At 41.8% G+C, this 27479-nt stretch overlaps 1 protein-coding gene across 1 annotated transcript; it reads left to right on the forward strand.

Moving 5' to 3' along the window:
- The first annotated feature begins 248 nt into the window (after nucleotides 1-248).
- On the forward strand, nucleotides 249-26978 carry LOC309397653 (transmembrane protein 182-like). The gene is made up of 5 exons (XM_081963865.1): nucleotides 249-643; nucleotides 3748-3871; nucleotides 10684-10782; nucleotides 12998-13135; nucleotides 21377-26978. The coding sequence occupies exons 1-5, from the start codon at nucleotides 491-493 to the stop codon at nucleotides 21604-21606; spliced, it is 744 nt and encodes a 247-aa protein (XP_081819991.1). The 5' UTR covers nucleotides 249-490; the 3' UTR covers nucleotides 21607-26978.
- The last annotated feature ends 501 nt before the right edge of the window (nucleotides 26979-27479 follow it).

Raw genomic sequence — 27479 nt, forward strand, 5'->3', positions numbered from 1 at the left:
GAGGAGCCAAACTCAATGGATTCACCCATCCTAGGTGTCAACTTGCCAACCTCTCTGCATTTGGCAAAAGGGCCTTTGCATGCATGCCCATCCTAACCTGCTGGGCAGCAAGTAGCAGTGGTATCTGTCTATCCAGGCCAGTTGTGTTGTAACCTGAAATAGATTGTCTAGCTGGAGGCATGAAGCAGAAAACATGTTCTCTCTATGCGTTCTCTGGACTGGAGTGAAGCATTCTCGTTCCAGCCTTCACTCCTAATCCTGCTTGAAATGCCTCAGCTGTCTGGAAACTCAACCCAGAGCTCTCTCCTTGCTGCCTCGTGAAATGCATACACTCGTGAAACGCTGCCAGTCTCCATTCTTAAAATAGGTCTCCTTTCAGCTCCTACCACACTCAGCCCTTGCATGTTTTCTTTCTTAATTTTTTTTAAAAAAAGCCTCACCCTTCTAGGCTCCTTGGCTCAAGCCCCTCTTTCCCCTTCCTTTCCCCACCATGAAGATCAAAATAGCAGCTCTTTTAGCTGCAATTTTGGGTGTCCTCGGCGTCTTTCTTTTTCTAGTAGCCTTCGGGACAGATTACTGGCTGCTGGTGACGGAAAAGTGTGGAGGATTTGAAGCGGAGAACAACAATCACTCCTCCGAAGAGGTAAAGGGGGAAAAAAAAGTACCCCAAACTTTTGTAACTCCAGAATATCATTATTGGGAGTTTGGGGTCATGGTGGCGTGATTTGAAGGATATTGCTTAAAACAAGAGGAAAAGACAGAAGTTGGGAATATTATTCTCAGATCATTGGGGGACTGGAGGCTAAAACATGCAAACAACAGTTGCTGGAGTTGGGTATGGTTAGTTTGATGAAAAGAAGGACTAGGGGTGAGATGGTAGCAGTGTTTCAATGTCTCGGGGGCTGCCCCAAAGAAGAGGGGGTCAACCTATTCTCCAAAGCACCTAAAGGCAGGACAAGAAGCACTGGAGGGAAACTCATCAAGGAGAGAAGCAACCTAAAACTAAGGAGAAATTTCTTGAACAATTAATCAGTGGAATAACTTGCCTCCAGAAGTTGTAAATGCTCCAACACTGGAAGTTTTGTTTTTTTTTAAAGAAGGGATTGGACAGGCATTTGTCTGAAAGGTTATAGGGCTTCCTGCCTGAGCAGGGGGTTGGACTAGAAGACCTTCAAGGTCCCTTCCAACTCTGTTAATCTGTATTCTGTAAATAGAAAGTACATTCCACATACCCTTGAGATAGAATGCTTTCTTAAGCAGTTGGATCGCATTGTGTATCATCGGTAAATCTTACCTAGGAAATATTGCAGATTTAATCAATTGATCCTGGAAGGGTCAGTGGGTGATTCATCCATTGCTTTACTTAAAAAACTAGGAACATTCCTGTAGAAAACAAATGGCTAAATCGCTATTTGCCCTTTCAAACCTATACCTCTTCTTTGACTTCTTAACTATTTCCCCAGCGAAAGAGGAAGAGGGGGAACATTTTCGGTATACAATATTTCTGCCTAATAGGTTGGGAGGAAGAAACCATTTTATTCGCCTTCCGGGCTAATGAATCCAATCTTCCCCAAAAGAGAATGAAGCTTGATAGAAAATGTACGTTTACAATTTTACACGCTGAGATGCAAATTCAGAAGGGGTGACAATCATTTAAAGAGAAAGAGCAGAAGTGGAAACAATGTGATGGCTGCAGAGCTTGTGGTGGGGTGGCGGGGGATTTCAGTTCTCTGTTAAAATACTAAGGCAGGGCAGATGTGGTGTGGGCAACCGTAGGAAACTCTTTACCTAATCTCAAAACCTGACTGTAAGTGAACAGTTCAGATCTATTGAGGTGGTGAAGTGGTTAGAGTGCAGTACTGCAGGCTACTTCTACGGACTGCCGGCCACCTGCAATTTGACAGTTCAAATCTCACCTGCTCAAGGTTGACTCAGCCTTCCAGGTGGGTCAAATGAGGACCCAGATTGTTGGGGGCCATAGGCTGACTCTGTAAACTGCTCAGAGAGGGCTGTTAAAGCGCTGTGAAGCAGTATATAAGTCTAAGTGCTTATTGCTATTGTAAAACTCATCTGGAAAGAGGATCAGAGAAAATAGTAGAAAATAAGGTGATATCTAAAAAATCCCATCTCTCACGTGGTAAATAAGGTGATATCTAAAAAATCCCATCTCTCACGTGGTAACTTTAGGAGAATGGGCCCTCTTAGAGGACAAAATGTTAGGTGCAAAAACTGGACCACGCTTTAAGTTTCAACTAAGATAATTTATTATTCATACCTGTTCACAAGAATCTAGTCAACTAATGGTCAGCAGTAAATTGACACTGGATAACTATACTGTACAGCCTATTATTTAATCTGTTTTATGGGTATCTAAACATATTTAAATTTTTGTATACTGTTTTTATTTGTGGTCTGTACACCGCCCCGAGTCCCTTCGGGGAGAGGGGGCGGTCTATAAATTGAATAAAATTAAAATTAATAAGAATCAACAGACTCAAACTGGCAGTAGATAAGAATCTTTTGAAGACAGCAAAGTCCACATTTATCGTCATCTATGTCAAAATTGAACAGCCCTCTCTCAACAGAGGGGGAAGGATACGATGTCCTCTATCTCCAATCTACAACAGTCCTTTCAGCAGTTCCAAGAAGGCTCCACAAGCATCAGAACAGAACAGAATAGAACTAGACTAGAAAAAATAGAATAGAATAGAATAGCACAGCACAGCATAGCATAGAATAATAGAATAGAATATAATTCTTTATTGGCTAAGTGTGTGTCAGCGTTCCAAATATCATGCAGAATTAAATCAGAGTCCAAGGCAGAGCTATCCTTAAAGTTCCAATTTAATAAGACAGACATGTTGGCAACAAACTGTGGAAATCCCAAATCTAAAAGCTTCCTGGGATTCCACCCAGTTGAAAGTTCATGGTCTTATCCCCACCACGCCCATAAATCCATCACATGGTCCAATCTTCTTTGGCCACGCTGGCATCTCCACCCAGCTGGTTCCGGTCAGGTGCAGAGGTGCGGAGACAAAAGATGACCTTGGGCTTCTAGAAAGGAATGACAACAACACACTCCACAATTCTACTCCTTTCTATTCCTCCTCCCAATTACTACACTAATGAAACAGCATAATGAAATAATAGAGAGTGTGGCACGCCAAAGATCCTAAAAAGGAATATAACTGCGGGCCTGACAGTGTGATTAGATACACAAGGAATTTGTCTCCGGTGCATAAGCTCTCAGCATACATACAACAATAGTGATAGATCACTATCATAGTCATTATAAAAATACATTCCTCATAAACCATTAGATACAACACTTAATGATAGTTATGGATCCCAAATAAACAACCAGCGTAAATCATACTAAGTAAATTTGCATCACTTGGGTGACCCTGAGGACACAGGCAAACATCCAGGTGGCCTCAACGGCTCTCTAAAAGGATGCAAAGTACCAGCTGTCTGCAAGGAGTATAAATCCTTCCATTCCCCACCATCCAGTCAGAGCTGAAGAAGCTTCTGGGATGAGAAGCGAAACATCTTCAAAGAAAAACCAGAAAGTCCACCTGCCTCCTGAAAAAACCTGGTTGATTGAGAATCTCCATAAACATAAGAATTGACAGAATTCAGGAGGGGCTGGACTTAAGACTGTTTGTGAGAATGTAATTTCTCTAAGCCGAGTGAAACTCAACGGTTTGCACCATATTTCTAAATGGTTCTGGTTTGTTTTGAAAACAGGATGGGAAGCAAGACTGGAAAGAAAGTGGCAAAGGGATCCTGACTTTCCACCATGAGGGTTTCTTTTGGAGATGCTGGTTCTTTGGTGAAGGTTACGGAGAGACGATATGGAACTTCTGGTTTAGTGAGTACGAGAGGAAGCAACGTCAGAATGATCGTATATTCTCTCAAATGGAGGTCTTCTGTTTTGAGATTCTCGCTCATCTGTCCGGGTTTTGTCTTGTTTTAGGACTCCAAGTGTATGCCTTTTTTTCCCCTCAGTAGGTCATCTCGAAAATTTCCACCCATCCCACACTTCCCCAATTGGCATCCTGGGAAGACCAATGAAGTAAATTTCACTATACAGGTAGACCTTGTGTCAGGGTTCCAAGTAATACCCCCAGCGAGAGAATACTCCGAGGCCTGAGTTTCCTCTAAGTTCCATTTTATTAGAGATATCATATTGGCACATCTGGGAAACCCCAAATCTGAAAGTTTCCAGGGTTTTCCCACCCAAACGAAAGTTCAAGTCCCTGCCCAACAGCCATATGGTTGAATCAGGCACCACCCAAAATTGGAGACACCTCCCAGTCACCTCATGACAGCTGCAGGTCAAGGTGGCCTTGACTTTCTGAGAAAGAATGTTATTATGGCTACATATCACCCACACTCTGAATAATTCCCCCCCCCTTTTTTCCCACAGTAGAAAATGTGGCAGGACTGAAGGCCCAAAGCAAAAGATGGCTTCCAGGTCTGACACCCCGACTTACAACAGTTCATTTAGCGTCTGTTCAAAGTTACAACAGCACTGACCAAAGTGACTTAACGACCATTTTTCACACTTTTTGCAGCATCCTCAAGTGATCAAAATTCAGACGCTTGGCCACTGACTCATGTTTATGACGGTTGCAGTGTCCCAGGGTCATGCAATCACTTTTTGCCATGAGAAAAGGCAACGGGGAAGCCAGATTCACTTAAGAACTGCAGTGATTCACTTAAGAACTATGGCAATACAGGTTGCAAAAGGGGGCAAAATTCACCTAACAAATGTTTCGCTTGGCAACCAAAAACCTAGCGATGATTGCGGGTCGTAAGCCGAGGAGTTCCCCTACAAGCAGGAAAGGGTGGAATTTGCATTGTAATTGTAGCCAATTTCATTGTATTTAAGTACAATGACAATAAAGATTACACTTATAATGTCCCATGGTACTTTGCCATCATTTTGCCATCACTGTGGTTGAGAAGATGCCCATCTCCTCACCTTACTACTTTTAAAGTTCTTTAACATCTAAACACCTAAGACTTGAGGGAATGAAATCACTTTGACACCCCTGTCATAGACCCTCCCGACATAACTACCGTATTTTTCGGAGTATAAGACGCACCTTTTCCCCCACCTAAAAGAGCGTGGAAATGTTAGTGCGTCTTATACACCGGATACAGCCATTATTGGCCTCCCAAAGCCCCCACACACAAATCCCATTTTTGCAAAAAACAGGTAAAAAATGGAGCGTTTTTCACAAAAACAGAAGTGTTTTAGCCTTCACCCAGCACCCAGGAGCACTCTGCAGGCTTAAGCAGGATTGGGGGAAGGCAAAAATGCCTCCATTTTTGCAAAAAAAAAATAAAAAAAAATGGCCCATTTTCTGCCCGGGGAAGACAAAACCCTTTTTTTCTTACTTACCTCTTCGAAATCTTGGTGCGTCTTATACACCGGTGCATCTTATAGTCCAAAAAATATGGGTAAATGTGCAAAGCATAGCAACGGAGCCCAAGACGATCCCTTGCCTTGAACTTCCAGAGAGCGTTGATAAAGTGCAGATAAGTCTCGATTGCGCATTAATGTCACCCTTCTAAGCCTAATTATGAGAATGCATTGTTTAACAGGATATTACCTTAAGTCAAATGATCAAATTAAGCCTCACTTGAGACGCATTCCCATGGCTTGAGATAGACGAGATAACTAGGAGATCTTTTATTACTCTTGGTGTCTGTGTTAATGAGACCGATCAGAGCAAAATTCATTTGGCTGGACTTTTTTTCTGCCGTTGCAATAATTAATGCAGTAGAAATTTCATTAGTCACTTTGCACGAATGAATGTCCATTTATTATGAAGGGCTCTCGTTCGGTGGGAAACATTTTAAAGCAAAGTGGATAATCATTAATTTGTTCAACATTCATCCTATTACTCTTCGTCACGATAAGCTTTGGGGTCATTAATACCTGTGGGAAATCCTGTTCCTGGAAGGTTGTAGTAACTCTGAAGAAAACCCAATCCGTTTAATTTTAGTCCTCGATTTACGACACTTCACTTAGTGACCATTCAAAGTTATGGCGGCACTGAAAAAAGTGACTTGTGACAATTTTTCAGACTGATGACTGTTGCAGCATCCCCTGTGGTCCTGTGATCAAAATTTGGATGCTTGGCAACTGACTCACACTTATGACGGTTGCTGTGTCCTGTTGACTTTGCTTGTCAGAAGGTGGCAAAAGGGAGTTCCATGACCCTGAGACGCGGCAACCATCATAAATGCGAGTCAGTTGGCAAGCGTCTGAATTCGAGCCCCACCCACCACCCAGGCCGTTACAACACAAAACAACAATGGACCCACAGCCAGCACTAATCAGCACCAACCTACCAATCATGATACAACCACACAGCCAATCAATCCACCTACTGAAACAATGCCAGCACTCCACACACCCCCACCAAGATTTATAGAAAGATGGCAGCTCCGACCACGCTTTAAGCTGAAAATACCAGCCTGAAGATGGCGAGTGAGACCTCGCCGAAACGTTGCCAAGACAATCTCAATCTTACATGGGAAAAGACCCGAATACAAGACCAGCAGAAATATATACAAGCAGATATAGTTATAAAGCAATAAAGGATCTTTAGTTGTTGTACTAAACCTGTTATAAGTGGTAGCAATAAATGAGAATATTTATAGCTCAGAGTTGAAATGAGCTTGCAGACATTTCATTACCAAACTAGTTAACATCATTAGGGCTAGAAGGGAGTGGGGTTTGCTCTCTGCTTATATACAACAGTTCTCTGCATTAGAACTGTTTATATACAATAGGGGATGCGGTGGCTCAGTGGCTAAAATGCTGAGCTTGTTGGCAGAAAGGTTGGCAGTTTGGCGGTTCGAATCCCTAGCACCGCGTAATGGAATGAGCTCCCATTCCTTCTTCTTGCCAACCTAGCAGTTCGAAAGCACGTAATAATGCAAGTAGAAAAATAGGAACCACCTTGGTGGGAAGGTAACAGTGTTCATTGCACCTTTGGCGTTGAGTCATGCCAGCTACATGACCACGCAGACGTCTTCGGTCAGCGCTGGCTCTTTGGCTTTGAAACAGAGATGAGCACTGCCCCCTAGAGTCGGGAATGACTAGCACATATGTGCGAGGGGAACATTTACCTTATATATATTTATTTCCTCTTCAATTGATCACCATTCTGGGGCCAGGGTACACTGGCATATTTTTTTTTTCCTTTTGGAAGTTTTCTGAACATGCTGATAATCCAGTTCTGTTTTTTTGTGTCGGTTTCATGGTTAAGCTACATAAGGAGCCGCAATTAGAAAAGAGACAACGTGAGTATTTAATGTGGCAGGTTGTGCTGAGAAGTCAACTTTCTGCCAAATCCCATCTTAAGTTTCCCTATTGAAAAAAAGGGTTACATTTATTTTATTTTTATTTTTTTGCAATCTGTACAAAGTGTTTCATTAAGCAGGTTTCGGCTCTCTTCTTTATTTTGCTTCTCTTGGAAAAAATTAAGGCGTAGGTGACGCTTAATGCTTCACACATGCAAGGAAGAACGAAGTCATCAGTTCTGAATTAGGCCTGTAATTGCAAGCTTCCTTAGCAAATGTGCAGAAAGCAAGCATCTGTTCTCTCTTAGCCTGCAACATGGTATTAACGTGTGGTTGAGCTGCATGGATGTGCTATAGAAAATGATTCTCTGGAAACAAGAATGGCTTGGAAATTCAGTGCCATAGGCAACTGTAAGTAAGTTCCTAGACCATCATGTCTCATAGCAAGTTGGGTGAGTTATGGTTTGTAAACTATGCATTGTGGCTAAAGGATTTTCCTTATTCAACAAATAATGCAAGCAAGCAAACCATAGCTTAACATGGTATGTGAGCTCAGTTATAGTGAGGGGTCCTATGTGCTTTCTGAGCCTGATTGTTTTCTTGCAGACGTTTCATTACCAAACTAGGTAACATCATCAGGGTTAAAAGGGGTGGTGGAGGAGAAGGAGGAGTATGGGGTCCTTGGTGCTTTCTGAGCTTGGTTATTTTCTTGCAGACATTTCAGTACCAAACTAAGTATCATCATCAGGGCTAGAAGGGAGAGGTAAAGGTAAAGGTTCCCCTCGCACATATGTGCTAGTCATTCCCGACTCTCTTTCTCTTCCTATTCCTATTCCTATTCCCATTCCTTTCCTCTTACTATTTCTATTTCTATTATTTCTATTCCTATTCCTATTCCTATTCCTCTACTCATTTCTATTTCTATTTCTTCCCTTCCTTTTCCGTTTCCTTTTCCTCTTCCTCTTCCTATTTCTATTTCTATTCCCATTCTATTCCTCTACTCTACTATTTCTATTTCTTCTCTTTCTCTTTCTCTTCCTCTTCCTATTCCCATTCCTTTCCTCTTACTATTTCTATTATTCCTATTCCTATTCCTATTCCTATTCCTATTCCTCTACTCTACTATTTCTATTTCTATTTCTTCCCTTCCTCTTCCTCTTCCTATTTGTATTTCTACTTCTATTCCTATTCCATTCCTCTAATCTACTATTTCTATTTCTCCTATTCCTATTCCCATTCCTTTCCTCTTTATTTCTATTTCTATTCCTATTCCAATTCCTATTCCATTCCTCTACTATTTCTATTTCTATTTTCTATTCCTATTCCTATTCCCATTCCCATTCCTCTACTATTTCTATTCCTTCTCTTCTCTTCTCCTCTCCTCTCCCCTCCCCTCCTCCCCTCCCCTCCTCCCCTCCCCTCCCCTCCCCTCCTCTCCTCTCCTGGATAGGGTTGTGAGTGGGGCAAGAACCACTCGGATGAGGCAATCATCTCATAAGCTGCACCTGCCTGGGCTTCCCATCTGTTGAGTCCCAAGAAAAGCTGTTACTCCAACATACATGGATGGTACTTCAAATAGGACCTTTACAGAGGAGGAAGCCAGGAAGAGCAAGGCAGCTGCAGAGTATTAGAGAGGTAATATAACACATAAAGAGGTAACATCCATTGTTGCCATCAAAAGGTTTTGAAATCCCCAGGCAAAACAGTGGAAAAGAGAATGCCAGGAAACTGGAAGGAAGAATTGGAGCATGGCTGGCTGGGGAATTCTGGGAGTTGAAGTCCACAATTCTTAAAGTTCCCAAGTTTGGACACCCCTGCCTTACAGAATCAAGCCCAGTATTAACAGACAGTTACTCCTTGACTTACGACCACAATGGAACTCAACATTTCTGTTCTTAAGCAAGACAGTTGTGACTTTTGTCTCATTTTATGGCCTTTCCTGCTGCAGTCTTTAAGTGAACCCTTTATAGTTAAGTTAGTAACCTGGTGGTGAGCTGAAATCTGGCATCTCCATTGACTTTGCGTGTCCGAAGGTCGCCCAAGGGGATCACATGACGCTGGGACACAGCAACGGTCATAAATATGAACCGGTTGCTAAGCCTCTGAATTTTGAGCCTGGGACCATGAGGATGGGTTTTTTTTTTCCAGTGCTGCAAATGGTCACTAAATGAACAGATGTAAATGGAGAACGACCTGTATGTGTAGAATTGGAAATCTAGCTGTTCGGCGCTGTACAGAAACAGACTCAGAGAGATTTTTCATTTCTTTATTTTAAAGTCTTTTATTTATTTTTGTTACACAATAAAACTTCTTTTGTGAACAGAGTGTGGTCCGAATTCCCCCTTTAACATTCCCACCAAAAGACCCAATTCATTTTGTATTCTATTTCCATGATTTCCAGCTCTAGCCGTATTACTTTTCTTCCCCTGTTTTCCAATTTCTAGTTTTTTTAACATGTACAAACAATATAATTTTTTCTTTCTCTTTAAAAATAAACAAGTTATCATTTCTTTTCCATCCATTTTCCATTAACAATGTGAATCTTCAAGTTTCAAATGTCAAGTTTTAGATAACCAATGTAACATAATTATTTAACAGCTTTAAGGGACTTAATAATAGGGGACTAGAGACTAAAACATATGAAGAACGGTTGCAGGAACTAGGTATGTCTAGCTTAAGAGAAAGAAGGACTAAGGGAGACATGATAGCAGTGTTCCAATATCTCAGGGGTTGCCACAAAGAAGAGGGAGTCAAGCTATTTTCCAAGGCACCTGAGGACAGAACAAGAAGCAATGGGTGGAAACTAATCAAGGAGAGAAGCAACTTGGAACTGAGGAGAAACTTCCTGACAGTTAGAACAATTAATCAGTGGAACAGCTTGCCTCCAGAAGTTGTGAATGCCCCAACACTGGAAGTCTTTAAGAAGATGTTGGATAGCCATTTGTCTCGAACAGTATAGGGTTTCCTGCCTAGGCAGGGGGTTGGACTAGAAGACCTCCAAGGTCCCTTCCAACTCTACTATTGTATAATATAATTTCCACCCATTCTAATTAAAACATATTTTTACCTTGTTAGCAATATTTCTTTCTACTGGATCACATCATTCTGCTTTTCTCCTATTTCTAAATTTTCTTTTCTCTTTTTCTTCTTTTTATGTGTCTTATATCTTTTCTTCTGTATCTTCCCTCCCACTTTTCGATTGATTTTTTGAGTATCTCTCCCCCAAGTTCCTCTTTCCCATCTCCCTTTATTTCTCTCTTCATTTTTGACTCATTTCTTTTCCTGATGTCGTTTTCCTTTTTTTCCCTCTCTGCTCGCTTTGTGCCTTTACCCCATTGAGATTTCTCATTTCTTCTCCAGCCAGCCAAGCTCATCCTAAGCACTGTATGAATGCCTACCTGTTTCCGATGCCTATTGTCTTTGGGCCACATCCTCACCCCTCGTATGACGCAACTGCAGGTATGTTCTGAGGAAAGCTTGAATCCAACTTCATACCTAGGCCTTGTTAATGGTGCTAAGATGTACGATAAGATGTATGGTTCTGTAAGGTGCCAGCAGTTTCCCCGAGCCACTGAAATGCCAAAGAGAGTGAGACTCCAGATGAGGCTTGCAAAAAAATTAATAAATCAGCTTTTATTTATGGCCATAGCAAAAGCTGGGTGATAAATGATATTCAAAACATGCAAACAAAATGCATGTAAGGAATAACCGTACCCTGTATTCCTTACAGAGTATTATATACATTTTAGGCAGAGAGAAACAAAGTTTATCCAATCAGAGACAAAGATTTGTTACCAACGTGATCTTTAAAGCATTCTTTTGTTCAAGCTCCTGTCTCTGTCTACCTTATCTATGGAGTATTTCTATAGCCTTGTGTAGGGAGTGGCAGTCCCCCTTTGCCAAGTTGTTTTTTCAGCAGAACGCTTTAAGGATTTATGAGCCAGGAAAACTCCCTAGTTTGGTTTCTTTATCTATGGGGCCTGATATTCCCATGTAACAATTTCTTCTATGTTTTCAAGAATGTGCCTAGCTTTGAAGCCAAGAATAGAAGCGAGACGCAGCAGTGAGATAACAGTTGCAGCAATGCCATTAAGGTTACAATTTGCTAGGCTAGCAAACAACTAATTTCTGACAGTATACAGAAGCCAATAACAAAGCTTAATTCTTAATAAATGATTTCTAGCAGTATATCATATCAGAAGCAAACAGCAAATATTGGTTTAATCAGTAACGATTATATAGTAACACAAGCAATTCATAATAAAAGCAAGTAGCCAATATTGATTCTTATTGATTCATATACTCCTTCAGCTATATGCAAACTCTCTGTTGTGGCCGGTCAGCTGCCAGCAGAGCTAGCAGCAGTCAGACAAGGGGGAGGAGGATGAGGAGGGGGAACCTGGGCCAACTTCAAAACCTTTAGAAGGCTCTGATGAGGAAGCAGAATCAGAGGCAAAGCCTGGGGCCTTCTGTCCTCCCCCAATTGGAGAGGCAGCTGTCTTTGGAGCCTGAGCTGAGCGAAGGGGAGGAATAGATGGCGCCCATCCCAGATGCACTAATGCATAGAGAGGAGAGGAGAGCAATGGAAAGCAATTAGCCAGTTCTCAGGGAAAAGAAGATATAGATGATAACCAGCACCTTCCTGGCAGGGAAATAAACAGGAGGGATTTGGGAGTAGCTGGTTGTCACGGACAACCATTTATTTTCTAGTATACAGCAAACAATTTGGATTCCTTAGCCAGAATCAAGTTTCTTGGGACTAATTGCGCTTGATTTTTTGTTTATCCACATGAATAAAAGACTGTTACTGGACTGTTATAAAAAGGGGGTTGTTTTACTTGCAAGTAAATGACATCATTATTTGGAAATGCTGGGTCAGAATACTCCCATTATCCCTACTTGGGGGAGAGGGTCAAGAAGGAGACACAAGGAAAAAGCCCTCATGAGGTATAAGAGCTCCTGCTCAAGCAGGGGGTTGGACTAGAACACCTCCAAGGTCCCTTCCAACTCTCCGATTCTATGATCTGCCCAGCATTTGTAGCACTGTATCAACTACACTGTATATTCTGAACTATCTGGCTTAACTATGAGTACTAAAAGGTATAAGTGTGTCAAGCTCTCTACACCTTGGAGCTTCACATCCGACATAATGCAATCCCAAATTATTTATGAGAAAACTAGAATGCATGTGAGGGATCCGGCGGCTCAGTGGCTAAGACGCTGAGCTTGTCAATCAGAAAGTTTGGCGGTTTGGCGGTTCGAATCCCTAGTGCCGGGTAACGGAGTGAGCTTCCGTTACTTGTCCCAGCTTCTGCCAACCTAGCAGTTCGAAAACACGTACAAAATGCAAGTAGGAAAATAGGAACCACCTTTGGTGGGAAAGTAACAGCTCTCCGTGTGCTTTCGGCGTTTAGTCATGCCGGCCACATGACCACGGAGATGTCTTTGAACATCGTTGGCTCTTCGGCTTTGAAACGGAGATGAGCACTGCCCCCTAGAGTTGGGAACGACTAGCACATATGTGCGAGGGTAACCTTTAGCCTGTGTCTCTCTTTTCCTTTTCAACCATTTGTGGGTAAAATTAGATCTCCTTGCACTGACATTTTTTTCCCTTCATGTATTCTGATTGTGTAGCTGGACTCAATTTGTGGTGTGTCTCTCCTTCCGTGCACAGTGTACAGGGGATTCTGGACAGCGCTAATTGTCCTGGCCATCACTGCCAGCCTTGTAGGGGTGTTTTTGTTGGTGTGCGGTGTGCCCTTTGTCAATGCAAGATTCTATAAAGTTGGAGGTGGATTTCTTATGGCTGCTGGTAAGTAACCAGTGCAGAGTTCAGTGGAATGCTAAAATCCTGAGGACGCATGCGTAACAGAATGCAAGTGTGCCTAAGAAAGAGACTTGAAACAAAATGTGCACTTAATAACCAAGGCAGTTGCATGTTTTTTTATTAATCTTATTAATTTTATTAAGCATGCTTCAGAAGCGCTGGAATTAAAAGCTCTGGAACTCTAGGCTAGTTCTTGTGCTTTGGGCAGCTGCATTTCAAGGAAGCAGTCTTGGATCCTTCCATCGATGGCTTTGAATCTTAACTTAGTTGCCTAATAATGCATGCTTGCTACTAAAAGGGAATGCACTATCTTTAAAGCTTATTATCTGGCTTGTTATTCTTGCAGACAAGGGCAAAGCAGAAGAGCTTAGATTGTTTCTCTTCTCAAAATTCATAAGAAGCAGAGCTGGAGACAATCTAGCCTGCAGAGGCACAGAGAAAAGTGTCTGTCCTTTTGGAGGGCACCAACGTGATATCTGTGTTAGAACATGACTGGAGAACAGTGGAGCGGTGAGGTGGCCTAGAGGTGGAGCTCTCGCCTCACAATCAGGAGGCTGTGAGTTCGATCCTGACTAGAGGCGGATATTTCTCTCTCTGGGCACACTGAGAATATATCTGCTGAACAAAACTCTGTATCGGCGACAAGAAGGGCATCTGGCCATTAAAACACTCTGCTAGTTCCATTCAGTTGCTCAGACCCTGCCCAGAAAGGGATTATGGCAGTAGTGGGTTCCGGATCCCGTCGCAACTGGTACGCTGCGATGGGGCCGGATATCCACCTCGGGCACATGCGCTGCACACACAAGTGCACGCCACCGCTCTGCGACGCCCCAGCTGCTCGGTGAAGTCACGCAGGCACCGTGATTGCGCAATTGGCCCGTTTCCCTCAAACAGAGGTAAGGAACACAGGCGGGCAGGCGGGCGGGCAGGCGGGCGGGCGGGCGGACGGGCGGGCCCAACGAAACACTGTTCCGGTATGGTGGCTACTGCTCCCAGCCGCCACCGGTACACCTGTACCAGGCCGTATCACACAGAACCCACCACTGGATTATGGGGTCATTAAAATAAGGGGATTATTGGAGAACGGTGGAACGCAACGTTGTCTCTAATGTGTTAGATGGAATTCTCCTTTAGTTTGGTTTTGTTAGGCCAGGGTTCCTTACAAGAGAATTGGAATCGGAATAATTTGAAGCATCTTTCTATTTTGTCTTCTAATGCTGAGCATGTATCTTTCTGTGCTTTTCTTTGTGCCACGTCCTGTAAAGCAAATAAATAAATCAGAGACAGAAGGTAATATTTAGCAGACGGACTAAACGGCCCCACATTTTAGTCCTCTAGCGGTTGCTGTAGTTTTGCTAATTATTTTGTCTGTCTGTCTGCCTTTCTATTCTCATTCGGTACAGTAGTTGCAATGGGAGAGCCTTATTTGTCATCTGCTATGGATGGCAGATCGGCTGCAATTAACTTTTGTATCCCAGTAATTGTTCCTTGGAGAAAGGTGAAAGTGCTTATAATTCATCAAGGGGGAAATTTGTCTGGAGAGAAATTTCTGAGGGAAGGAAATCAAGAGGCTGTCCTTTGAAGTCCCGAAGCAAAGCTTTTGCACTGAAATAATATTCTGGAAAGTTCTTCCTATAATTTGGTGGCCTCATTATCAGACCGTTTTACAGGGATGGGGGGTTAAGCCTTCGGGGTAAAAACCAGATGTTACAAGGAAAATTTCGTGCAAATGTTTAAAATAATAAAGGCTGCTAATCTTTAAGCACTCTGGAGCTTCAACCTTACTAGTGGTCTTGTTTTGACCTAGGTTTCTCGAGAGCATGAAGCAAACTACTTGTCTCAACAAAAAAACCTTTTATTAATTGACTGTGAATTCTGCTCATCCACATCCAGCAAAGTCTTTCAAGGGGGGATTTACAGTCACAGACCTTCTCTAGCTTGGAAGGATTCACAGTCACAGATCTTATCTGGCTTGGAGAGCTGCCAGGCCAATACTTGCAAAACTTGGCAAGGAGTCTCGGAGAGTCACAAACCAATTAAGCGAAGTAATTGCCTCCTGCAAACTCCACTCCCCTTTCGCTCCTCTTTTATTTCCTCTGGGAGGGGCCATTCATCGTCCACCTGTGGAGTTCCTCCCAAGTCGATGCCTGTTCTTTAGCTGTTCCCTTTGTCTGGCAACTCTGCGCATGCGCACACTGGGAACAGGCTCCAGCTATTTCTCTGCCCCACTGCTGTCTGACGTAGACTGGAGATAAAGGTGAAGGTAAAGATTCCCCTCGTGCACATGTGCTAGTTGTTCCCGGCTCTAGGGGGCGGTGCTCATCTCCGTTTCAAAGCTGAAGAGCCAGCACTGTACGAAGATGTCTCTGTGGTCATGTGGCCAGCATGACTCAATGCAGAAGGAGCCCAGAACGCTGTTACCTTCCCATCAAAGGTGGTCCCTATTTTTCTACTTGCATTTTTACATGCTTTCGAACTGCTAGGTTGGCAGAAGCTGAGACAAGTAACGTGAGCTCACTCCGTTGCGCAGCGTTAGGGATTCGAAGTGCCGAACTGCCAACCTTTCTGATGGACAAGCTCACATCTTAGCCATTGAGCCACCATGTCTTTATTCCGCGACTTATTCTTGCCCCTCTGTTGAGGGAGCGGTGTTCAGTTGTAACATAGGTGGATCCTCCCCTTCCCTCTTTCAAACTCATGGTTTTCTCTGTCCAAAGTGTGGAGGGAGAAGGGGGAAAACGAGCTTTAAAACTTGTGGGACTTCATGTTCCAAGTGGCCAAATTGGATCAGTCAGTAAATAGAAAGCTTTTCCTTCCCTATTAAAATTGTGGCTTTTGGATGTCATCGCACTGGGCTCCTTCCTTTTAAGCAGTTTTGATTGCATTAGATTCTTTCTTGGTAAGAACGGACCACAATTATTTGGGCTATTTTAAGCACATCCATCTGGCAGTTGTCCAGCTACCTTAACACATCTCGCCAGGAGATTGTTTTGGAGAACTCTTTCAGGGTGAAAAAGAAGAAGAAGAAAAGTGAAGGGGGGAAAAATGATCATCTTGCTTGGAATAGTCAAAGAAAGTTATTCAGCCGAAAGAAGCTGTTTGATATTGATTGCTTCTGGTTCATTTCCCTCACCAAGTTCCTCGTTGCCTCTGTTGCCAACTTGCCTTGCAAAGCAGTGTAACTCGGCGACCCAGGAGTGGCTCTTCTCTTCTGCCAAATGTTCTTAACTATGTTTGGCATACAAAGCTCAACTTGTAAGGATTTCCCTTTGGCTTGTATATCCAGGAGGGGGATAAAAAAGCAGCCTCATTAAAGGCTAATTTCCACATGTCAAGGAGAGACGTCAAAGGCAGGGCCATGAACTATCTGAGGGGGGGCTTTCAAGAACTCAACAATATTCCATGGCATTTTTTCCAGTTTTTCCCCCTCTAAACTCTCACATTCTTTTTATCTCTATCTGTTGTGGCCTGCCTGCCAGCTGTCAGCAGAGCTGTCAGCAGATTCGGACAGTGAGGAGGTTGGGGAGGAAGATGGGCCAGTCCTGGAGTCTGGGGAAGGCTCTGATGAGGGCTCTGTGTCGGAGGCAGAGAGAGGGCCAGAGCCGTATGCCAATTATCAGCTGCCTTCAGAGTCAGACATCAGTGAGGCAGACGAACAGCTGGAGCCTGTTCCCAGTGTGGGCATGCGCAGAGTTGCCAGACGAAGGGAACAGCTAAAGAACAGGGGGCGACTTGGAAGGAAGGCTACAGGTGGACGATGAATGGTCCCTCCCAGAGGAAATAAAAGAGGAGCGAAAGGGGAGTGGAGTTTGCAGGATACAATTAGTTCACTTAATTGGTTCGTGCCTCCCCAAGACTCTTGCCAAGTTCTGCAGATATCGGCCTGTCAGCTCTCCAAGCCAGATAAGGTCTGTGACCGTAAATCCTCCCTTGAAAGACTTTGCTGGATGTGAATGAACAGAATTCACAGTCAAATAATAAAAGGGTTTTTTGCCGGGACCAGGTGTTTGCTTCAGGCTCTTGGGAAGCCACGGTCAAATCACCGTCTTTTTCTCTCTCACACTCATGTGCATGCACATATACAATGAGATCCGATGTTTGTTTGTGTCAGAAGCATCACAATTAAAATAAGGCATTTATGTGGCATTAAATCTAAAATGCAAAGTACAAATTTAAGATATATAATGAAAAGACCACACCTAGAATACTGCATCCAGTTTTGGTCACCACACCATAAAAAAGATGTTGAGACTCTAGAGAAAGTGCAGATAAAAGCAACCAAGATGGTTAGGGGACTGGAGGTTAAAACATTTTAATCTCTGATGAACTGGTTGTAGGCCAGAGAGTGGGTATTGTCTAGATATTGATGATTTAAGCCTCTTTCTGTATGCTGCTGTTTCTCTGTAAACAGGAAGTGTGGTGTAATCTATGTATGTATGTATGCCAGGGGTTACCAGGGTTGTAACACAAATACACACACACACACACACACACATATATTGTGCTGATAAATAAATAAATAAAGGGAGACTAGTATGGATCCATTTCAAGCTATTTGGGCATACCAGGGGTTGTAACACAAATACATACATACATACATACATACATACATACATACATACATACACACACACACACACTCACACACACACACACACACACACACACACACACATATATATATATATATATATGGCTGTGATTGTTTATGTTCCAGCATAACTCTAGAATGCCTCGAGGAATTTCAACCAAACTTGGTATACAGATGACTTACTCTCTGGAAACAAATACTGTGGGGGTAAGACACCCCTAACACCCCTCGGGGTGTGTGTTCTGTTAAGATACAGCCTGTTGTACCTTAAATGGCTTCTACTGTACTGCCGTAAAATGGCTTCTACTGTACAGCGCAGTAGTACATGGTGTACTATGAAGCCATGGTAACAGCTTACTCCACAAGGGGGCTCCCTCTGGTTAAAGGAAAAAAATCCAACATTAGAAATTACGTTTGGTCCGGACATTCCCCCCCTATAAATAAATACCCAGACAATGTTGGGTTATCAACTAGTGTCTAGATATAGACAGTCCTAGACTTACAACAGTTCACTTAATAACCGTTTGAAGTTACAACAGCACTGAAAAAAAGTGACTTATGACTGTTCTTCCTACATACAACCATTGCAGCATCTCCATAGTTACATGATTTACACTTGGTTGCTTGGCAACTGTCTCATATTTATGACGGTTGCAATGTCCTGGGGTCATGCGATTCCTTTTTGTAACCTCTGGATAAGCGAAGTCAATGGGAAAGCCAGATTCACTTAACAACTGTGTTACTCACTTAATAATTGCAGTGGTTCACTTAACAACTCTGGCAAGAAAGGTCATAAAAGGTTGCAAAGCCCAAAGTCTCGCTTAGCAACATTTTGGGCTCAATTGTGGTCATAAGTCAAGGACTCCCTGTAGGCCATATTTAAGCCCCATCATGAAAGTTGGGATATAGAAATCCATTGTCTCAATTAACAAAATATTGAAGATAGACTGTCAGGGTTCCCAATAGCTTCCATAAGTAAATCAGAGTCCGAGGCAAAATATTGCTCAAAGTTCCAATTTATTAAGAGAGCCACGTTGGCACATCTGGGAAAACCCGAATCGGGGTTTTCCCCACCCAGCTGAAAGTTCAATATCCTTCCCCCACACCCACAAGTCCATCACATGGTCCAATCTCCCACTGTCATGCTGGCAGTTCCACCCATCTAGTTCCGGTCAGGTGCAGAGGTGCAGAGAAAAAGGATGACCTTGGCTTTCTAGAAAGAATTTTGTTATGGCTACCTATCATCCAATTCCGCACAATCCCCCACCCCCTTTCCCACAATAGAAAATGCATAGCAGAATAATAGAAAGTGTGGCAAGCCAAAGACACAAAAGAAAAGATGGCTGCAGGCCTGACATAGACTTTCTGGAAATTTGTGATAGATTCTTGCACATTCCAAGAATCTGCCTCGAACAACAGTAACAATCCCAATGGAAAATAGTTTGCGCTGATGATAAGGTAGCCTTCTCAGTAGGCTGAATGGTAATGACTAACCCAGTCTTCAATTATTCTTTCCAGCTCATGAATAGAGGTTGTTTAAATGGAATCAGCAGAAAAATACAGACCTACCCTTTTAATTCAAAGCTTTTTCTGTACACGTTAAAAGTTCCATACTGTGACAGCTGTAAACTCTATGCATTTCACGTGCTTTTGCGCTCTTGAAATTTGCTAAGAAAGATCTCAACATCTCATTATTTTTTATTAGAGTTTTGAAGTTTCTGCTAGGCGCGGAGGTGGGAAGAAAGGGGACCGAGGTTCATTTCCCTATAATTAGCAAATTATAGATAAATTCCGTGAGTTCTAAAGCAAGCCAGGAGTTCACCCATTTCCCACTACAATTAGCCAATGGGGTTTTGCGAGGCTGTGAACCGCAAAAGGAAGGCGAGGAAGGTTGAGTGGTACGATTTACACAAAATGAAGGTGCCTGCTTCCCTGGAAGTTAGAAAGCCTCCTGGTTAGCCCCTTGACAATTGCTATGAGAATAGAAAGGAGAAAAGTTTCATATCATGGTTCAATTCTCCCACCATTAAGTTCTCCCCAGAAGAAGGCGATTAACCTGAAGATACAACTGAGATACAAATAATAGAGTTTAATCTTGTGCGTTTCGTTCCATACATACAAGTAGAAGAGGGTTGGTTGGAAAAAAAGGAACAAGAATCAAATCTGTTTGTTTCAAGTATTTATTTTATTTTATTATTTTATTTTACTTTACTTTACTTCATTATGTATCGATGCGTGAAGAGTGTGGCACCTGGGTGTCATACATTCTAATACAAATAAAACTAGTAGAAGTAGCATCTATCTTGCAAATGACAAAAGAGAGGAAAAATTGGGAGTTACCCAATATAACAAATTGCAATACAGATTTTTAGAGAAAAATATGTATGTATGTATGTACCCCGTTTCCCCGAAAACAAGACTGGGTCTTATATTAATGTTTACTCCAAAAGATGCATTAGAGCTTATTTTCTGGTGAGGTCTTATTTTCAGGGAAATAATGCATCCATCTGGCTGAAATGTCTTAATGGGGGGTTTATTTTGGGGGGTAGGGCTTATGACCACCCTGAAAAATGATGGAAGGACTTATTTCCCAGTTAGGTCTTATTTGGGGGGAAACTGTATGTATGTATGAAAATCTCAGAAATCAGAAAGCTACCAAGATATCAATATAAGAAATGTAAAAACAGGAGTTTATGCAGGTTGTGGGATCAGGGATTTGGGCAATGAAAAAGAATCAAGATTTAAGATAATATAAGCATATTTCTTAGAATGATCCTGATCGCTTCACAACAACAACAAGAAACGTGGTTCAAATGAGAGAAAAAAAACAAGGACAAGCAAAGGTGTAGAAACATGAATTTATATGGCTCATATTTATAAGCTCATTTTATAATCTCTGTGGACTTTTCTTCATTTGATCATTTGGCTACTCAGCTGAAATTCTGAAGGAAGCTTTTATTTGTTAAGTGCGGAAGATTAGCTGACAATTACTTTAGATCACGAGAAAAAAACAACAACCTTGCTTTGACCACCTGTTTCTTCTGCTACTTTTGTGTGCTTTGGCATTTTATTTGTTCAAATTTTTTTAATGAGAGGTCATTTGTGCATCTATAGCTTTGCAGCAAATATAAAGTTGTGTGACATTAACCATCCTGATTGGATTTATCTACCCTTCCAGTATAGGTTCAAGAGGGTGCCTACAGTTTCCTTCATTTTACCCTTTCAGCAATGACTCTCTAAGCGAGGTTAAGCTAAAAGCTAGTGACTATAGAACGTTCAGCAGTGACTAGCACTGATTATGTTACCTAGTTTGGTAGTGAAATGTCTGCAAGAAAACAACCAAGCTCAGAGAGCACCAAGAAACCCAAAGTCCTCCTCCTCCTCCTCCTCCTCCTCCTCCTCCTCCTCCTCCTCCTCCTCCTCCTCCTCCTCCTCCTCCTCCTCCTCCTCCTCCTCCTCCTCCTCCTCCTCCTCCTCCTCCTCCTCCTCCTCCTCTTCTTCTTCCCTTTCCTCTCCCACTCCTTGAACTTTTTCTCTTGCTAGGAAGTTTTACGCTGTCACTATCGAATCAGATTTTTCTTCTCTCTCATTTTTCATTCTCTCTCTCTCTCTCTCTCTCTCATTCTGTCCAACAGGATGTTTATTTACCCTGCTCATATTTATGTTTGTGGTGTGGAAAGAATTTGCTGCTGATCTCCGGAAATACATACTCCTTGAAAGAAGTGAAAGGTGCCCAGATGACACCCCTCTATCTGTTTATTACGGCTGGTCTTTCATGTTTGCGACTGCTGGGATCCCATTAGCGCTCCTGTCCGGTCTTCTCTTCTATCTGGTTGGACACAGCATCCTGAAGGAGCTTGAGTAAAGAGAAGGAGGCTGCACCTTAGCTGCCACCTAGGAAGGAGAACTGTCTTCTTACTTATTTATTTCTAGAACGAGTGATATTGTGCCAGGGGTGTTAAGTAATGCTGTGGAATCTCCCAAGTGGCAAATAGTAGATTAGACACAGAGATTCTAATATTTACCTTGTTTCACTGGGTTTTTTTTTAATGGTCGATTTCCAAGACTCTATGTTTTTGAGAGGAGATATGTAAGCAAGCAATTTTCTAAGCTGCTTTCTATGTCAAATTTTTCTCTAAAGCACTAGAGGGCAGGACAAGAAACAATGGTTGGAAACAAAAGGAGAAGCAACCTGAAATTAAGAAGAAACTTCCTAACAGTGAGGACGATTAACCAGCGGAAAGGTTAATCACTGAAGGTTTTTAAGAAGAGACTAGACAGTCACTTACCTGAAATGGTATAGGGTCCCCTGCTTGAACAGGGAGCTAGATTAGAAGACCTCCAAGGTCCCTTCCAATTTCTCTTCTCTTCTCTTCTCTTCCCTTCCCTGTTCTATTCTATATTCTATATTCTATATTCTATATTCTATATTCTATATTCTATATTCTATATTCTATATTCTATATTCTATATTCTATATTCTATATTCTATTCTATATTCTATATTCTATATTCTATATTCTATATTCTATATTCTATATTCTATATTCTATATTCTATATTCTATATTCTATATTCTATATCCTGTCCTATCCTGTCCTATCCTATCCTGTCCTGTCCTATCCTATCCTATCCTATCCTATCCTATCCTATCCTATCCTATCCTATCCTATCCTATCCTATCCTATCCTATCCTGTGGATTTGGAATTTCCAACTAGGAACTGTCAAGACCCATTGAACTGATAGGTTCCTGGACTTCTTGGCTGGGCACTGGAAGCTTGGATTATTGTCGCTCCATCACTTTGCCTTCAAAAACAAGATTCTGTCCTTTAGATGTAAGCAAATAAAAGGATTAAACCCTACTGGATTTTGTGGTGTTGTCTCTGGGCTTGGCTGACATCAATCTTGCCAAACTGAAGCTACAACCATCTTATCATCATCATCAGCCATTCAGTTGTGTCCGCCCTTTGGCCACTCTGTGGATCAACATCTCCATGCCCCTTTGTCTCACATTGCCTCCTTCAAATCCTCCATAGTCATCCTGGTGTCTTCCTTTATAGGGTTCAGCCAGTGGGAACTAGGGTAGCCCCCTTCCCCTTTTTCTGATGATCACTCCCAGCATGATTGACTTTTTGAGTGAGCTAGCTCTCATGACATGGCCAAAGCATGCTAGCTTTTGTCTAACCAACTAGATATATCCTGAGAGATACTAGATAGGTATCCAAGAGTTCTATCACATTTCCTGGGTCCTTGCCCTGTGATCCCAATTGCTATCCCTCTTTAGAATATGAAAGTGATCTGTCTACTTTTCCATGTTACTCTTACTGCTTAGATGAGAGTAGATGAGAGCAGGGGTGGGACTGAAAAATGCAACTGATTCTCTGCCCGGTTGCTGGGTGGGCATGGCCATGGTAGACGTGACCTATTTGGAGTGCATTTTTGCCCTCCCCAGGCTCCGGAGGTTTTCCTCGAGCCTCCAGAAGGTCAAAAATGGCCTCTCCCAGGCTCTGGAGGCCAGAAACGGGCCCTTTTTCAGACTTCTGTTACTTCTGGTAGGTCTGTTGTTTGCCTCCCCAGGCTCCAGAGGCTTTCTTTGAGTCTCCAGGAGGGCTAAAACGGCCTCCTTCGAGCTCCAGAGGCTGGAAATGGGCTCGTTTCTGGACTTCCATTTTCTGGAAGGCTCATTTTTTGCCCTCCCAGAACTTCTGCGTGGGCCCTGCACTTACCTGGCATCATGAACGGGCCATGTAGAGACTCATGGGAGGTCCGGGTTGGGGTGGACGGGGCCAGCCAGTCCTTGCAACTACTGGTTCACTGAACCAGATGTAAAATTAACATCTGGTTTGCCCCGAACCAGAGCGAACTGGCTGAATCCCACCCTGGATAAGAGTAGATGAACCTGTGTAAGCAATGAGACAAGAAACAAAGATTGTGACAATTGATGAGTTCCTAATGATGTCTATGGAGATTCTCAGTCACCCAGCTCATGGTTGTCCCAAAGGTGGCCTTTTTTCAAGAGGCAGCTGGACTTTCTGGTTTTTCTTTGAAGACGTTTCTCTTCTCATCGAAGAAGGTTCTACAGCTCTGACTGGATTCCCTTCCCCATCATCCAGTCAGAGCTGAAGAAGCTTCTTGGATGAGAAGAGAAACGTCTTCAAAGAAAAACAAAAAAAAATCCAGTTGCCTCTTGAAAACAGCACCTTTGGGTTCCTAATGCCAATCTATGCACTGACTCAGTTCTCCTCTCTCTGAGTAATCCATATCCATGAGAAGATTATATACAGCCTCTTTTGAAGGATCCTTGGTGGTCTCTGAGCTTAGTGGCTTTCTTGCAGACCTTTCCCTGATGATGGTTCACTGATGATATTACCTTGTTGGGTAATGAAACGTTTGCAAAAAAACAAAAAACAGCCAAGCTCAGAGAAAACCAAGGGCCCCTCATTTCAACCCTGAGCTACAAATATTCCCCTTTTGTGTCTTCTCTTCACAACAGTATTTATGTTCTCTTGCCTTTCAGACTAGCCAAAATCTCATAGAAATGAAATAGCTAAGGGTAGGTGGGGGGAGGCATAATAGATAATAATACAATACAATAGTAGAGTTGGAAGGGACCTTGGAGGTCTTCTAGTCCAACCCCCTGCCTAAGCAGGAAATCCTATACCGTTTCAGACAAATAGCGATCCAACATCTTTTTAAAGACTTCCAGTGTTGGGGCATTCACAACTTCTGGAGGCAAGATGTTCCACTGATTAATTGTTCTAACTGTCAGGAAATTTCTCCTCAGTTCTAAGTTGCTTCTCTCCTTGATTAATTTCCACCCATTGCTTCTTGTTCTACCCTCAGGTGCCTTGGAGAATAGTTTGACTCCCTCTTCTTTGTGGCAACCCCTGAGATATTGGAACAATGGTATCATGTCTCCCCTAATCCTTCTTTCTCTTAAGCTAAACATACCCAGTTCCTGCAACCGTTCTTCATATGTTTTAGTCTTTAGTCTCTATGCTTATAATAATTGGCCTGATTGAAACTGAACTAAAGTACAGGTACAAGTGTGAATGTGAAATGACTTGATGGCAGATTGGTGAAAAGTTGGTTTTGTTTTCAACATTTCTTTCAAGCATAGTGATCAGTATTCAATTTTAAGTCTCATCTTGGGTTGGTTTTTTTTTTTGTTTTGTTAAGTGCAATCAGATCTGGCTGGGATGATGTATGCTATTAACACTACAGTATTTGTAAATGCTAATTGATTTTTTAAAAAAGCCATTCTTAATATAAAAGGATAGTTTTAGCATATCTCTTAAATATTTTACGCATCGGGTTATGTCGGGAAGATAAAGAAGAAGGAAGTCTTGCTTGTGTGAACAGAGGTTCTCTTTGCAAGGCAAAAATAATATAAGGGATAATATAATATAAGGGATAATATAAGGACCCCTGCTTTAGGCAGGGTGTTGGATTAGAAGACCCCCAAGGTCTCTTCCAGCCCCATGACTGTATGATTTTATCAATACTTTTCTGAATCGGGTCTTTTGGCTACTGTAAACATTGCATTTTATACTTCTCTCATACAAAACCCAAGATTTTTAATGAAGAAAATGACAGTTGGAATTCCAAAGATTGTAATTTCAACACCCTGGAGGACATCCTGCTGGGGAATTTTGGATAAAATTGATAGCTTTCATGTTTTTGCAGTTTAATTTCACTTTGTAAGTTCTTTTCTTTGGATAAATTTTAACATTTCCAATCTGACTTCAAGAGATGCAAGGTGTAAAATATGAGATTCCAGAAACCCAATAAGATTTGCAGCACTTTATAGTTCATTCATTCCACCCATCAACCTGAACGTAAAGAAATATTTTGCCAGCTGTCACCTGGGTTGTGTTCCACAAGAAGTTGACATAAAAACCATCAGCCTTATCAATATATTTGAAGCTGCTGAATTTCTGATATTAAGAATATGAAAATGAACGTTATATTTGAAAGTTATTATTTCCTTCTCCTTGAAATAATACATTTCATGTCAAAATGCCATTTATGGAATGCATTTAATTGAATAACGTGTACATTCCTTGGAGGAAAAAAAAGTTCCTTTGAGACTCTAACAATTACTTAAAGAAGTAGCAAGCACAGGAAAATAAAATGGATATGTTTAAAAATTTTTCCTATTTCTCCTTTGAGCACATGAAGGTGTCGTGAAAATGGATCTTTGATACACATCAGAAGATGGTCAAGACTTAAGACTAAATATCAGGGGGACAAGAAACAATTTGGAGTAACTTTTTTTTGGCAATTTGGAATAAATTGATTCATTTTTCAGAATATACTTTTGAAGCATACAGTCAAATTGTTTGGACACATACAAAACATTCTTAAAATACACACAATTTTTAAAACTGTTTTAATTCCGGCTCATGGAATTGAATTTTTCCGTTTTAGCCTATGGCTTTCATATCGATGTGGGACACGGTGGCTCAATGGCTAAGACGCTGAGCTTGTGATCAGAAAGGTTGGCAGTTCAGCGGTTCGAATCCCTAGTGCCATGTAACGGAGTGAGCTCCCATTACTTGTCCCAGCTTCTGCCAACTTAGCAGTTCAAAAGCATGTAAAAATGCAAGTAGAAAAATAGGGACGATCTTTGGTGGGAAGGGAACAGCGTTCCATGTGCCTTCGGTGTTTAGTCATGCCTGCCACATGACCATGGAGACGTCTTCAGTCAGCGCTGGCTCTTCGGCTTTGAAACGGAGATCAGTACCGCCCCCTAGAGTCGGGAATGAGTAGTACATATGTGCGAGGGGAACCTTTACCTTTTAAGTTTGAGTAGATCCAACTACTGTGACTTAAAATTTATGAAGCACAATAAAAAGAATTTACAGTATGAACATCAATGTTATTGCAAGTGATTAAAAACTTCTTATGAGATGAAGCAACCTGGTATAAAAAAGTGAATAATTTGTGGATGAAGGGGGAAAAAGTGTTTTATCAGCTGATTCGAAGTCAACATCCTCTTTAGAAACAGAGAAAATTCAGTAGCCTAATGCTATATCAGAAAAAAATAATAATAATTTCAGTTCTTATCTAAACGTGCTTTTGAAAATAAGGAATTTCACAGCAGTTGAGATGATGGCTGACTGAAGTACAATTATAATATGAGCTAAAATGTTATCCAATTTGAATAAAAAAAATTCACCTCTGTGTTAATTGATGCATAAGTTTTAGTATGAGATCTGTTCACTGAATCAATAAAATGGTCAATTAATTCTGTTAAGAAACGTCTCATTCCCTCCTAAGGGGATAATTTGTGCTGAATTTCACAGTGATCCAAGCATCCTTTATCACACATTTTATGCGTTCCTTTTTATCCAACACAACCACTGGAAGAAGCCAGAAGTATCAGTTTGCAGGTTGAGACTCAATGTAACATTTTTTCCACTATACAGTATCATTTAATTCAGATTTAATATTTTTAAAATAAAATATGTCAACATTTTTTTTTTAAAAAAAATCAGGAATTCAACAAACTGGAATGGATAATGTATCTGTCCCTTCCTATGAAGGTTCAGAGTGAAATTTCCCTTTTTCTCTGGAATATTGGCAAAATGTACAATATATTGTTGGTACCAATAGAAATGTCTAAATCCACAATCTATCTCCACTTCCCTTTGAGACAGAACATATGAGGGGGGAGAAGAAATAAATAGACTTCCATGTGCATTGTGGGTTTCCCCCCCAATAAGAGTGATTTA

The sequence above is a fragment of the Natrix helvetica genome (genome assembly GCF_964273705.1).
Source record: "Natrix helvetica genome assembly, chromosome: 11".
Lineage (NCBI taxonomy): Eukaryota > Metazoa > Chordata > Lepidosauria > Squamata > Natricidae > Natrix > Natrix helvetica.

Bases quoted from the DNA above. Each gene is read 5' to 3' on its own strand.
- LOC309397653 (XM_081963865.1), top strand. From the start codon at position 491: ATGAAGATCAAAATAGCAGCTCTTTTAGCTGCAATTTTGGGTGTCCTC. The intron at 644-3,747 runs GTAAAGGGGGAA...TTTTGAAAACAG, and splicing joins ACAATCACTCCTCCGAAGAG to GATGGGAAGCAAGACTGGAA. The intron at 3,872-10,683 runs GTGAGTACGAGA...TTTCTTCTCCAG, and splicing joins GATATGGAACTTCTGGTTTA to CCAGCCAAGCTCATCCTAAG.